The following is a 13063-nucleotide window of genomic DNA, read 5'->3' as shown; positions in this document are numbered from 1 at the left end:
AGGGGTCTTACAACGACCCCGATACTGTTAAAAAGCACGGTGCTTTATAACAGTAAAGCTTCTGGAAAACCCAAACAAAAGACACGTCACCCGGTGACGTCAGCCTATATACAGTTCTGTGTGGTCGCAGCACATAAGCAATTCCATTCTTGTGCCGTTTCTCGGAAAAGCTTTTCAGTAAATGCACTCATGCTGCTCCAGGAGCTCTTCTCTGCAACAAGCCGCCCATCTGCCATCAACAAGTTAAGACCGAGAGAACTAACGGCTGCGGAAAGGAGAGACTGAAGCTTTGATTAACCAGCTGAGCAGTTAAAGGAGGACGAAATTTAATAACTTACATTCAAAACTGATTGAGGAATCAGAGAAGACAGAGAAAATGAAACCAATGCTTTCGAGAGGAATATCCTAAGGAAAAAATAACTCACCCTGCTGGATGATTTTACTCAGAAAGCCTGGGACACAGAAAACAGGAAACTGGTCAAAGGCTCCTGCATGTTAGAGCCTTTTACAGACTCACTGCGTTGAGTCTAACAACCGCGACTGAATGCAGCCTCCAATGTGCTCAGAAGAATGGGTAAGTCCATGCATTTATGTGTCTTATACAGTCAGCAAGGAATCATGCTTTCTAAAATAAGCCACCAAATTCACATTTTATGAGGGAGATCACTGTCAAATTTCTGGGTTTTGAGATTTAGGTAAAAGCCTATACTGCTAATGACAGAATATTCTTTATCTTTTTTCTTAATGGTTTAAGTTGTGTTCTAGTCATACTAACAAGGTTAGTTTTTCTGCAGCAAATGAAAAATAAGTTATATGCAGTGAAATCTTTCGCCATAATGTTATGTTGTTTTTTTTAAGAGCTCATACATTCTGCTGAAAAATATCCTATCTTCTTGTTTTCCTTAAATTATATTCTGCAGGCTTACATTTCAAGTGGCCATTAGGGGCCCCTATGCTGGCAGCAATATATGCAATGAGTATGGTTTTAAAAATGCTGCCCGCCCTGGGTATGGCGTGTCCACCCAAATGCCGCTGCGAGAAGCTGCTCTTCTACTGCGACTCTCAGGGCTTCCGCTCAGTGCCAAACGCCACAGACAAGGGCTCTCTGGGCCTGTCCCTGAGGCACAATCACATCACAGAGCTCGAAAGGGATCAATTTGCCAGCTTCAGTCAACTTACCTGGCTCCACTTAGACCACAATCAAATTTCAACAGTAAAAGAAGATGCTTTTCAAGGACTATATAAACTTAAGGAATTAATCTTAAGTTCCAACAAAATATTTTATTTACCAAACACAACTTTTACTCAACTGATTAACCTGCAAAATTTGGACCTGTCTTTTAATCAGCTGTCATCTCTGCACCCAGAGCTCTTCTATGGCCTTCGGAAACTGCAGACCTTGCATTTACGGTCCAACTCCCTGCGGACTATCCCAGTACGCCTATTCTGGGACTGTCGTAGTCTGGAGTTTCTGGATTTGAGCACAAACCGTTTGCGAAGTTTGGCTCGCAATGGATTTGCAGGATTAATCAAACTGAGAGAGCTTCACCTAGAGCACAACCAGCTGACGAAGATTAATTTTGCTCATTTCCTACGGCTAAGCAGTCTGCACACACTCTTCTTACAATGGAACAAAATTAGCAACTTGACATGTGGGATGGAGTGGACCTGGGGCACTTTAGAAAAGCTAGACCTGACTGGAAATGAAATCAAAGCCATCGACTTGACAGTGTTTGACACGATGCCTAATCTTAAAATCCTCCTCATGGATAACAACAAGTTAAATAGCCTTGATTCCAAGATCTTAAACTCCCTGAGATCCCTCACAACTGTTGGCCTCTCTGGCAATCTGTGGGAATGCAGCCCTCGAATATGTGCTTTGGCCTCCTGGCTGGGCAGTTTCCAAGGTCGGTGGGAACATTCCATCCTATGTCACAGTCCTGACCACACCCAAGGAGAGGATATACTAGATGCAGTCCATGGATTTCAGCTCTGCTGGAATTTATCAACCACTGTCACTGCCATGGCTACAACTTATAGGGATCCAACCACTGAATATACAAAAAGAATAAGCTCATCAAGTTACCATGTGGGAGACAAAGAAATCCCAACTACTGCAGGCATAGCAGTTACTACTGAGGAACACTTTCCCGAACCAGACAATGCCATCTTCACTCAGCGGGTAATTACAGGAACAATGGCTTTATTGTTTTCATTCTTTTTTATTATTTTTATAGTGTTCATCTCCAGGAAGTGCTGCCCTCCCACTTTAAGAAGAATTAGGCAGTGCTCAATGATTCAGAACCACAGGCAGCTCCGATCCCAAACACGACTCCATATGTCAAACATGTCAGACCAAGGACCGTATAATGAATATGAACCCACCCATGAAGGACCCTTCATCATCATTAATGGTTATGGACAGTGCAAGTGTCAGCAGCTGCCATACAAAGAATGTGAAGTATAATATCTACCCGTCATCAAAAATTACATCAGATAAGTAACCTATTTTACATAGTAGGGGATAAATACATACCTAATTTTTACCAATGGTGACATTAAGCCTAATTTTCCAAACCAAGTGGAGACTTAAGTTTTTGAAGTGTTGAAGTATTTTTAATTTTTTTTAATGAACCCATATTTTAAGTGTTATATGAAGCAAAGCTCATATTAATTTGCACTCTTGTTGCAAAGTCTAAAAATGCTTATTTCAAAATAAGACATTTCATGTATGTAATTATTATATACTATCATGTGTAAACATTTACACTAAGGTCTCCATATGCTATTTTTTTCTACTGAAAACAGTTTGGAAAGAAGCTACTGAGCAGAAAAAGATATGGATCAATACTTGTTAGATCACTGCTCTCCATCCCAAGAACCACAACTGGCTTGCTGCTTAAAAGGAGGCTTAGCAAAGTTTTCGTCTATGACAATTTGGTATTTACTCAAATCTACAATTTATTGCCAGTGTGGGAAGTAGAATTTCATGTATGCTGAAGACTGGTAAATATTAAACACTCTTCTTCCAGAGTTTTTGCCTGGGTTAGTAGACACTATCAAAGCCCACATTATGAAATCAGAACCCTTTATGTAATTCTAATAAGCTGAGTGACTCTTTAATATATTTAAACAATGAATCCAAGTGATTGTGAAAAGGTCTCATTACAATGAAATCAATAGTAAATAATCACACTGACTTCACATTATACAACTCTAATTTGACTTATAATGGAAATGTTGATTTTTGTGGCACTTAGACAATTTTTAAACTAATCTAAAAATCATCATTTTACTAATTAGTTTACTAAATCCTATATTTACATTTATATGTGAAAAAAGATTTAGAAATTATTTCGGAGAGAAAAGAGATAAACTGAGTCCATTTAACAATCCTGTGACCTGCTCCCTGTAGTATGAAAGCACACACACCAATTCTCTCCCTCCCTCCACGATCAAAGATGCCTTGACAAAGGGGTTTAAACCTCTTTCTTCTGCCTTTTCCTAATCTTCAAACCTCAAAAAGCCAAATTAAAAATAATCGGCTAGCAACAGAATATACTAGAATACAGTACAATGGAACCAAGAAAAAAATCACTTTCTAAATATGATACGCTAAAATTTGACTGTTTAATAAAGATACATATCCATACTGTAAGAGCAGTTTCTTCTAAGTGAAGGGAATAACATTACTGAGGCAAGCTTTCTCATGGGAGAATACCCTACATGCCTATGCAGCCACAAGGATGTGAAGGGATGAAACAGAAAGGCAGCATTTTGAAATGTGACCCGCAGAAACAGTTTAGCTTAAGTTAAAAAGGCAACCAAGAGTGAGGCAAAGGTTAACTACACAATCTGCATCAAACAGGGCAAGGCCCTGGGTCCTGCAGCTGAAAAAGAAAGTGTTAATAGATACATTCCATAATTAACAAATGATAACGATGCCACACTTTTCATGCAGAAAACTGCCGTAAGTATTTTGTTTCTTTGATTATGATTTCTACAAAGAAACTATGACATATTTGGGATTTAGATGAAAGTCACCAATCCATACATAATTTTTCCATAAACGAGGCTCCATGTATGCAGTAGCAAAACCCATTAAATTAGACCACTGACTTAATTTTGAAAAAATGAGCATTTCTACAACTGACATTTAATATATGTGAAAAAAGGCATGTATCCTTAGAGAAAACCACAACCATTAAAAAAAAAAAAAAAAAAAAACCAGGTTATCTTTTCCTTAAGATGACCATTAACATGATATCCATCATTCAGAGCATATTTTCCTCTCAGGATTGAAATGAAAACATGCTAAGACTACAGTTTAACCCACAAGATTTAATTATAATTTTTTTCTTCTTTAATACTAAGAGAAAGGGGTCTTCTTTAATACATTTCAAAGAAAACATGTCTTGTAAAAAAGCAGATGAGATCACAAATTATTAAGGTAAAAATGTGCTCTATTTTTTAAGGTGGATAGATTAGTTTGGCAAAGTCTCAGCCCAGCTGTGTTCAGCTGATCATGAGCGGTGAGCATTTCATTTCTTGTTAAACCAGCCTGGGCCTGCCTGGGCAGAGACAGAAGCTGATTTTACAACATAGAGCACAACTCACTACTTCCCCATGGAGGGGCTGGATCAGAAGCCCCATTACAAATGAGAACTCCACAAGCTAAAATTTACCAACCCATTTATCAGGGTAACCATGGCCATTTGTCTGGGCACAGCTTTGTCACAATACAACTGGGCCCGGAAAACAGACTCCACCAGCCCTGAAGGATAGCAATGGAGTATTTTCCATCATTGCATCCACAACCAATATTAATTGAAATTATGAAGAATGAGAAATACTGGCTGAGAATTCCCACAGTAATCTTAAAGATTATAGTTAGTAAAATGGACCACCAATTGACAAAATCCTTAATGTATATAGAAAAGTAAATTGGAAAAGCAAGCCATTCATTAATTCTGGCGAACAGCATAGCAAAGCCACAAAGGAATATTTTCCAGTTGAAAACTGTAAAATTTTTTGCCCTCCATTTTTTTGCTAATGCTCTCAGAGAAAAGTAACAGTGCCAGATAGCATTTTCCTTTTTCCATTTAAAGTGCAAACTTCCCTTTTCAATTGCCTGTAGAAGGCAGGATTCCATTTAATTTTGGCCTATTTGTGTTTCAGTATCAGCACAGGTTTGAAGATGAGACTGTTAGTCATCTGTGCTCTCTTTACCAACTGGCTAGGGTAGAAGAGCATCACAGCTACACTGCAGATCCTGGTAATACAATGTTAGGGCTTTTGTTTTTCAGTGTAGTCTTATCTTCTTCAGCACCTCCTCCTCCCCCACCAACCCCGGCCTTTTTTCACTTTCAAGGTTAGAGGAAAATGATCATTTAATCAAGAACCAGAAAAATAATTAAATCTCTCTGGACAAAGAAAAGCTAAGAAGGCTATGATACTGTACCCACCTAGTAACCCAGAGCTTGTTTGGAACCGTTTATATTCATTTCTGTAGCTTGCCAGCGATTTCAATCACTCTTCTGAAATGAGAGTGGGCCGATAAATTTGCAAATCCACACACAACTCAGAGAATACCCACTGCCAACATCAAATAGCAAAGATACTAATGTTTTAAGCCAAAAATCTGCACTAACACATGTAATTTCTTAATGTGCCTAAGTTAATTTCTATACCGATTCAATGAATGGAATTGATTGAACTTTCCAACTCCACTAATTATTAAAATCCATCTGCTTATTCTAATGCTAGTCACCAAGAGCTAGACTCCATCTTTCCAATAAAAATGAGCCCTCTGTATCGCTAGGTCCAAAACCTAAAATTCAAAACAGGCATATCATTTTCTTAATGCATACTTCCTACACAGGTTATCAGGGAATAAAAGGCTGTATAATGCCCCATTCTCTCCCTAAAATGTGGATATCTATATGAAATTTTAAAAGAATATTTTTAGAAGCTTAGCTCCTAACAGAGATATACAGTGACAGACCTGTCTCAAAAGTCTGTTTTAGGCCATGATTTTCCGATCTTATTGGCTAAAGAGCTTCAACTAGAAAAAAACTAAGGATGATAAAGTCATTCATAGATAATTAAATATTTCTGTTCTTAACCTAGGGCAAACTCATAGTGCTTGAATATGGCCAAAAACAAATAGAAAATGGCTGTTAAGCTTTCATCCAGCTATTACAAACATTTAGAAACATCTGCTACTCCTTCAACTAACCTATTCTTCTTCCTTGATAAACTAAAAACAAGTCTGATATATGGAATGTTTGATGAACCTTCTTATCAACACTGAGACTGGACACTAAAAGTCCAAACACATTGTGTTCAATTACCTTAAGAGCCTTTTTTTTTTTTTTTTTTTTTTTTTGGCTGGGAGGTGGGCAACTGGGTTGGGAAGAAAATACTATTATATTGGGGGCCGGGGTGGGGGTGGTAACAAAGTGCAGTGTACAGGAAAGTTTTGTTATTAAAATTGTGTATACTGTACAAAGTGAATGTCTTTTTTTTAAGCTTTCCCTTGGTAGGCAATCAATTTTGACAAGTGAAACCTGAAAAAGCCATTTGTGACAGACACAGAAACCTTAAATGAACATCTGTTTTGTACCATGTTCTCTACACTGCCAAATGTGCCAGTTGAGTAAAGGGCAGCTAATTGACTGTCTTCGTTAAGAGACAGGTTAAACTAAGCTAAGAAGAAAGTAAAGGGTGTGGGGTGTGGGCAGGTGGGGAACTGTCGGGGGTGGGGAGTGGGAGGCCTAGTTAAAAAGCTACCATGACAATACCTAACAGTTACACATTAACAAGTTGCTCTGTCACAAGCCTTAGCAAATAGACAAACAGCTATCCTTGAGAATCACAGGGCCTAAGGTTGGCTGCCATTTCCCATTCTCCCCAAAAGTAGACTGCCACCACACCACAGCCTGGGCAGCTTCAAAAAGGTTGCCTCTACCCAGCAAATGGCAACTTGGCCTTTACCTTGGGGGTCCACTGGTGGAAGACAGATCCCAGCAGCACCTTGCACACCACTCCTGGGAGGGATGTCCACAGGAGTTGACCATGCTGGGATCTCTAGGATCCCTACATGACCTATTCTATCCCAGACACCAGCTCAGTAAATATGGATATGGAAAAGGAAGGCAAGATTTTCAACTAGTGTCCCTTGCTTGGCATAAATACCCCCCAGAACAGGATGCTATGCCTGGGCAGCACTGGGGGCAGAAAGGGCCCTGGTCTCAAGGAACTGACTGCCAGGAGCTGCCATACTTGTCAGGATACACTTATTACTTCTCCAGGTCCAGAGCAGTGCAGTAGGATCAGACAGACAAGAAGAAATAAGGCCACCCCTTTCATCCAGAGATAAGGGGATCAGAGAATCAGAGAAGCTAGGACAGCGATCACACCAGGAATCTCAGCAGCAACGAGGGCAGAGGCAGGAAGGAACCACAGCACAAAATTTTATTGTCAAACTCATCCACTATGCACTAGAGGGCACAGGTGATAGTGGTTTCAAACTGCACAAAGGACTGAATTCCTATACTTTATGGAGTTAAAAAAGCTTATTAACCTAATTGTCATACATTTAAATCTTGAAAATCCCTTGTAAAGCTACATCTCATTTCTTTATCAGTTATTTTAATTAGTTTTGCCTGTATGCCACAGCATTCTCAGGTTCCCACTCAAATTTATAATAGATTTCTTCAAGGTCTGTTTCAAGTGATTTTTTTCCTTTCTTTAAATATATCTAACCAGCTGGGTACTCAAATCTCCCTTAGACAGAATGTACTACAAATTGTCTTTCACAAAAAGCCAAGGGAAAGAGAGGTGAAAAATCACAGCTATTCCTAACATTTCTCCTCCTTAGCATGAGTTCCTCCACACTAGCCAAAGTTTTGGAAACACTCTTTAGGGACAGATGTTGAGCCTCCTTTCCTCTATCCAAAGAGGACACTAAAGAGGAAGAAATTTCCAAAGGAAAGTACCATGAGGCATCCTATCATGCAAAGTTTGGAAACTTAACATACACCATCCCTTTATACATGGAGGCCTAAGAGTAAAGCCTAGCACATGGCCTCCAACTCAGGACCTCCCACCAGAAACCCAACATAAAGGAGCATCTGCGAACAATCACCCTGAAGGCAGAGGCCAATGACTCTACCACCACCCTAAGAGAGAAGACTCTCCTCTCACCTGAGAACTAGATTTTAAAACTGTAGTCTCAGAGACAATACCCAAAGTCTTTTTACAACTTTCATCAAGCCCCTTTACCAAGAACCATGGTAAAAAGATGTAAAAATGTCATAACTTCACTGAATATCCTTTCAAAATTGTGTCCAGAGAACAAGAACTCCATTGTTAGGCTCCATATTTGTATTAAAAAAAAATACAGACACACGCACACACATATATATACATATACATGCACACATATATACTTATGTGTATAACTTAAATATATAGTATTATATACACATATATTTAAATAACCTCTAGGTTACTTCTTTGAAAAATCAGACAAAAACTCTACAGCTATTTATATTAGCCCACATGTTCATCATCATGAGAAGCAAAAAGCTCCTCTTGAGATAGACTAAAACATTTCCCATAGCCTAGCTGCCAAACACATAGAGGCAAACTGCTCAGCACTTTAAACCTTTGACAACTATTTATTTATCACTTACATATAACTTAATTCTATGAAGTCAAGGAAACTTAGGAAAATACACTCCTATGTACAAAATGGTTGAAATAAGGATGTGAAAACATCAGAAGCAGGGATTCTTAATTCTAAGGGCCCAGGATATGTTTCACGGAATGCAAGAACCTCTTGTAATTATAATGCAAATATTGTATGTATGTCTAAATATTTCCCAGATTCTAAAGGGTGTTGGTAACTTACAAAAAAGCCCTAGTAGAGCAATGAAATAGTTCTTTTGAGTTACACTACTTTGTTTTTTTTAATATAATTTTGTTTTAATCTTTATTTAGTTTTGAGAGAGAGACAGAGTGCAAGGTGGGGAGGAACAGAGAGAGAGGGAAACACAGAATCCGAAGCAGGCTCCAGGCTGTCAGCACAGAGCCTGATGTGGGGCTAGAACTCACAAATAGTGAGATCATGACCTGAGCCAAGTCAGACACTCAACCGACTGAGCCACCCAGGCGCCCCTGAGTTACACTACTTTGGCCTTGATCCTCCTGGTGGCTAAGGCAAAGAGCAAAACCAAAAGCTTTCATCTGATAAAAGGAGCACACTACTTTATTTGAGGGGAGAGACACTTACATGCAAAACCCTGTTAATTACTTATAAAATAGAACCAGCTGTAGGATCAATAAGAAAAATGTCAGACAGTATCTCCAAAGAGGTTCTGAAGAACAGGCAAGCTTGTCAACCCTTGAAAAAGCTAAGGGTAAGGAAGTCTACATAAGCATGGTGCCTATAAAGTCAGCAAGATCGAACATGCACCTACTTGGGAGAGTAGTTCACGTTTCCTCCTTATCAAATCCCTAGGATCCAAACTACAGTGTTCCATCACCTAAGGGACACCCAGTAAGTATATGCTCCATTATAAGACTTATAGATGAGGAGTACAATGTAAAATTTAAAATTCTTCTACTACATCATGAAAGATATACATTTCATGCATCACCTCTAGTTGTGCCAACGATAATCATAAATGTTCTACTTGGATAAGATGTCTCTAAGATGTTAACTAAAATTTTCTAAGAACAGATTTAAAAAGATAAAGCATTCACTGGTCTGATAGCTGTCAGAAAATTAACTTTCCCTTTAAAATTTAACTCAGTCTGTACATTATTAGAACAACTACCTAGATTTCAACAGGAGTAAAGAGCACAGTGATTAAGAGCCTCCACACTTGGGCCTGTGACCCTGGACAAGTCCTTTAACCTCACTATGCCTTAGGCCTCTCATCCCTACCATGGAATTAATAGTAGTAACAACCAAAGGGGAATTTAATCCATGTAAAGTACTGAGAACAGGCTGGAACAGAATAAAAGTTCAATAAATGCTTCCTATTTTAATAGTCATATGTGGAGAACTCGATGCAACAGATCCATCAAGCAGAGAATATAATCATATAAAAACATATCCGACTTCTGTGTTACTCCAAGAAACTCCTTACTTTCTAGTCTTACTTAACTCACTAAATTAATATATCGTATCTAAAATGAAGATTAGCGACAACTTTTAATAAGTCAATAGCCTACATACACATTTCATATCTAGAATTGATATAAAAATTGACCACATTATCCCACAGTCAAGTAATCTGCTTTATAAAATGTATTATAATATCATGTATGACAATACTCTGGTTTGGCTTTATGAATCAAGGCTAAATTTCAAAAGATAGATTCCCTAATTCCAAAATTCCTTCTGTCTAAGGTAGTCACTCAAAATCCAGTGATAATCTCTTTCCCTTGTTCAATAAAACTATATAGGACAACTCTACTATTTATTCATTATTATAAACAGATACGATTTTATCTGTTTATAATAAGATAAGAATCCCAATGATATCTCAGCTTCTATTTTATTTTAGGACAAAATACACAGCTAAGAATTAAGGATCACTATTATGTTTCTTTTGCTTAGAAGAAAATGTACTTCAAGTCTACCACATCTGATCTAGGAAGTAGCCCAACCAATTATGGCAGATTTGGTTCCTAGGCAGATTTGCCAGAATTACTGATATGAGGAGAGGTATGAGAATTTAAAAACACAAAGAGGGGCGCCTGGGTGGCTCAGTCAGTTAAGTGTACAACTTCAGTTCAAGTCATGATCTTGTGGTTTGGGAGTTTGAGCCCCGTGTTGGGCTCTGTGCTGACAGCTCAGACCCTGGAGCCTGCTTCACATTATGTGTCTCTCTTTCTCTCTGCCCCTCCCCTCCTCACACTCTGTCTCTCTCTCAAAAATAGAACATTAAAATTTTTTTTTTTAAACACAAAGATAACCTGTGAGTTCAATGCACACAGAAAGGTATGTTTCGTGATTACTGCTGATCCTTCATATTACCAAAATATTAAATATAAAGCTTGCTCAGAATTAACCCGTCTGAATGAATACGCACATTCAGTCTTTTTCAGAAACTGCAGACCTTATGGCTCCAATTTTTTAAGACAAAGAACTTTTTTCATGGATTGTCTTTCTAAGATCATGATCCAGTTTATCCAACAAGGAAGATCACTTTATCTCCTCCATCCTCCACAACTTTTCTCCATTTTCCCACATCTCTTGATACTGGGCTTGCTCTTAGATCCTCATTTACCACCACATATACAAGCTTTTCAGATACCTGCTTCTCCTCACAGCTCCCAAAATTCCAAGGAGAACCACCTTACTGAGCAGAGACCATTCAGTTGTAGTATATCCAATGCTGAGCACCAACGTTCTAAAAAAATCTGTAATTTTAAAGATGCTCCTTGACTCCACAAAACTAAGTAACTATCAGATGCAAAATGATCCACATAATTTGGGAGACACCATTAGAAACACAATCCTTCATCCACATTGTCTTCACAGTCTACCTTTCCCTTTGTACAAATTCAAATATCAAATAATGTTTATTCACTTTGTTTTTACTTTCAAAAGGTCAGAAACACCAGCCATTTAAGAATAGTACCCTTTTTGCTTTAATAATTAGCATTCACTCAAGCTCTCTGATCAAATAAAATCCCCAAGACCTTTCGCATCGTTAATATGAATAGTTATTCTCCTGGTTTTTTATTTTAGAGTGAGGAATGTGCCTTGAGGCAAAGAGGACATGGGTATACGGGAGGACATGGTTGTGAAAATTTCAGAAATATACAATTCTTTTTTTTTTTTAACTTTTTTTTTTTTAAACGTTTATTTTTGAGACAGAGAGAGACAGAGCATGAACAGGGGAGGGGCAGAGAGAGAGGGAGACACAGAATCTGAAACAGGCTCCAGGCTCTGAGCTGTCAGCACAGAGCCTGACGCGGGGCTCGAACTCACGGACCGTGAAATCATGACCTGAGCCGAAGTTGGCCACTTAACCGACTGAGCCACCCACGCGCCCCTGGAAATATACAATTCTTGGGGTAATGACAGACTGTAATCCTTACTTCCCTCATCTATCCTCTAAAATTTTATACCATTTTTGCCAGGATTCCATAGAACTGGACACAAAAACATTGATCTTTCATGTGAAAGTATTTTCTGACAGGTTTTGTTCCCAAGAGGAAAGAAAACATGACCACCAGGCCCTGATTAACACTAGGCAGGACTGCTGCATATGGCAGACACTAAGAACTCTGTTGAGAAGTGACCATGAAGCGCTATTTCTCTCTGATCAACCTCCCTAATTTTCCTTGGAAATTCACCAGGAAAAAAAAAATAATGGCAGTGAAAAAGAAAGGGAAAAGAACTTACCAATCTTAGGCACACTCTTCTAGGCATCTCAAACAGCGCTACATCACCATCTCCCTCTTCTATCCTGACAATCCCTTCAGGCCAATATGTGAAAAACTGCTCTCTGACACTTGCCGTCAACTTCCAACAATGAGACCCCATTTTGCTATTGTGTTAAAACTGCCAGTCTGGGGCGCCTGGGTGGCGCAGTCGGTTAAGCGTCCGACTTCAGCCAGGTCACGATCTCGCGGTCCGTAAGTTCGAGCCCTGCGTCAGGCTCTGGGCTGATGGCTCGGAGCCTGGAGTCTGTTTCCGATTCTGTGTCTCCCTCTCTCTCTGCCCCTCCCCCGTTCATGCTCTGTCTCTCTCTGTCCCAAAAATAAATAAACGTTGAAAAAAAAAAATTTTTTAAAAAAACAAAAAAACAAAACTGCCAGTCTAACATTTATCTATTACTCTCCATGAAAACCTAACAGCAGGTGGTCAGGAATTCTCTGTTTTAAAGCAGCATTCCTGAAGTGTCAAAAAATATCACAGTGCATAAGTGATATCACCCGTTTTGTGCTTAGAATTAGATGTGATATGATCGGACAAAGGGCTAGTATCTAAAATCTATAAAGAGCTCACCAAACTCCACACCCGAAAAACAAATAA

General features: G+C 38.8%; 2 protein-coding genes across 2 annotated transcripts in view; one reads left to right on the top strand and one right to left on the bottom strand.

Annotated features, from left to right (window-relative positions):
• CTNNA1 (catenin alpha 1) overlaps nucleotides 1–13063 on the bottom strand; it is a 179633-nt gene that overhangs the window by 57504 nt on the left and 109066 nt on the right. The gene's annotated exons all lie outside the window — the stretch shown is intronic.
• On the top strand, nucleotides 571–2558 carry LRRTM2 (leucine rich repeat transmembrane neuronal 2). Its single transcript, XM_047079350.1, has 2 exons — nucleotides 571–574; nucleotides 921–2558. The coding sequence occupies exons 1-2, from the start codon at nucleotides 571–573 to the stop codon at nucleotides 2465–2467; spliced, it is 1551 nt and encodes a 516-aa protein (XP_046935306.1). The 3' UTR covers nucleotides 2468–2558.

Source organism: Lynx rufus, unplaced genomic scaffold, assembly GCF_022079265.1.
Source record: "Lynx rufus isolate CCGP_SWC_20201006 ecotype Redwood Valley unplaced genomic scaffold, mLynRuf1.p SCAF_1, whole genome shotgun sequence".
Taxonomy (NCBI): Eukaryota; Metazoa; Chordata; class Mammalia; order Carnivora; family Felidae; genus Lynx; species Lynx rufus.
The sequence above is the reverse complement of the archived record's forward strand: the minus strand, read 5'-3'. Positions and strand labels throughout refer to the sequence as shown.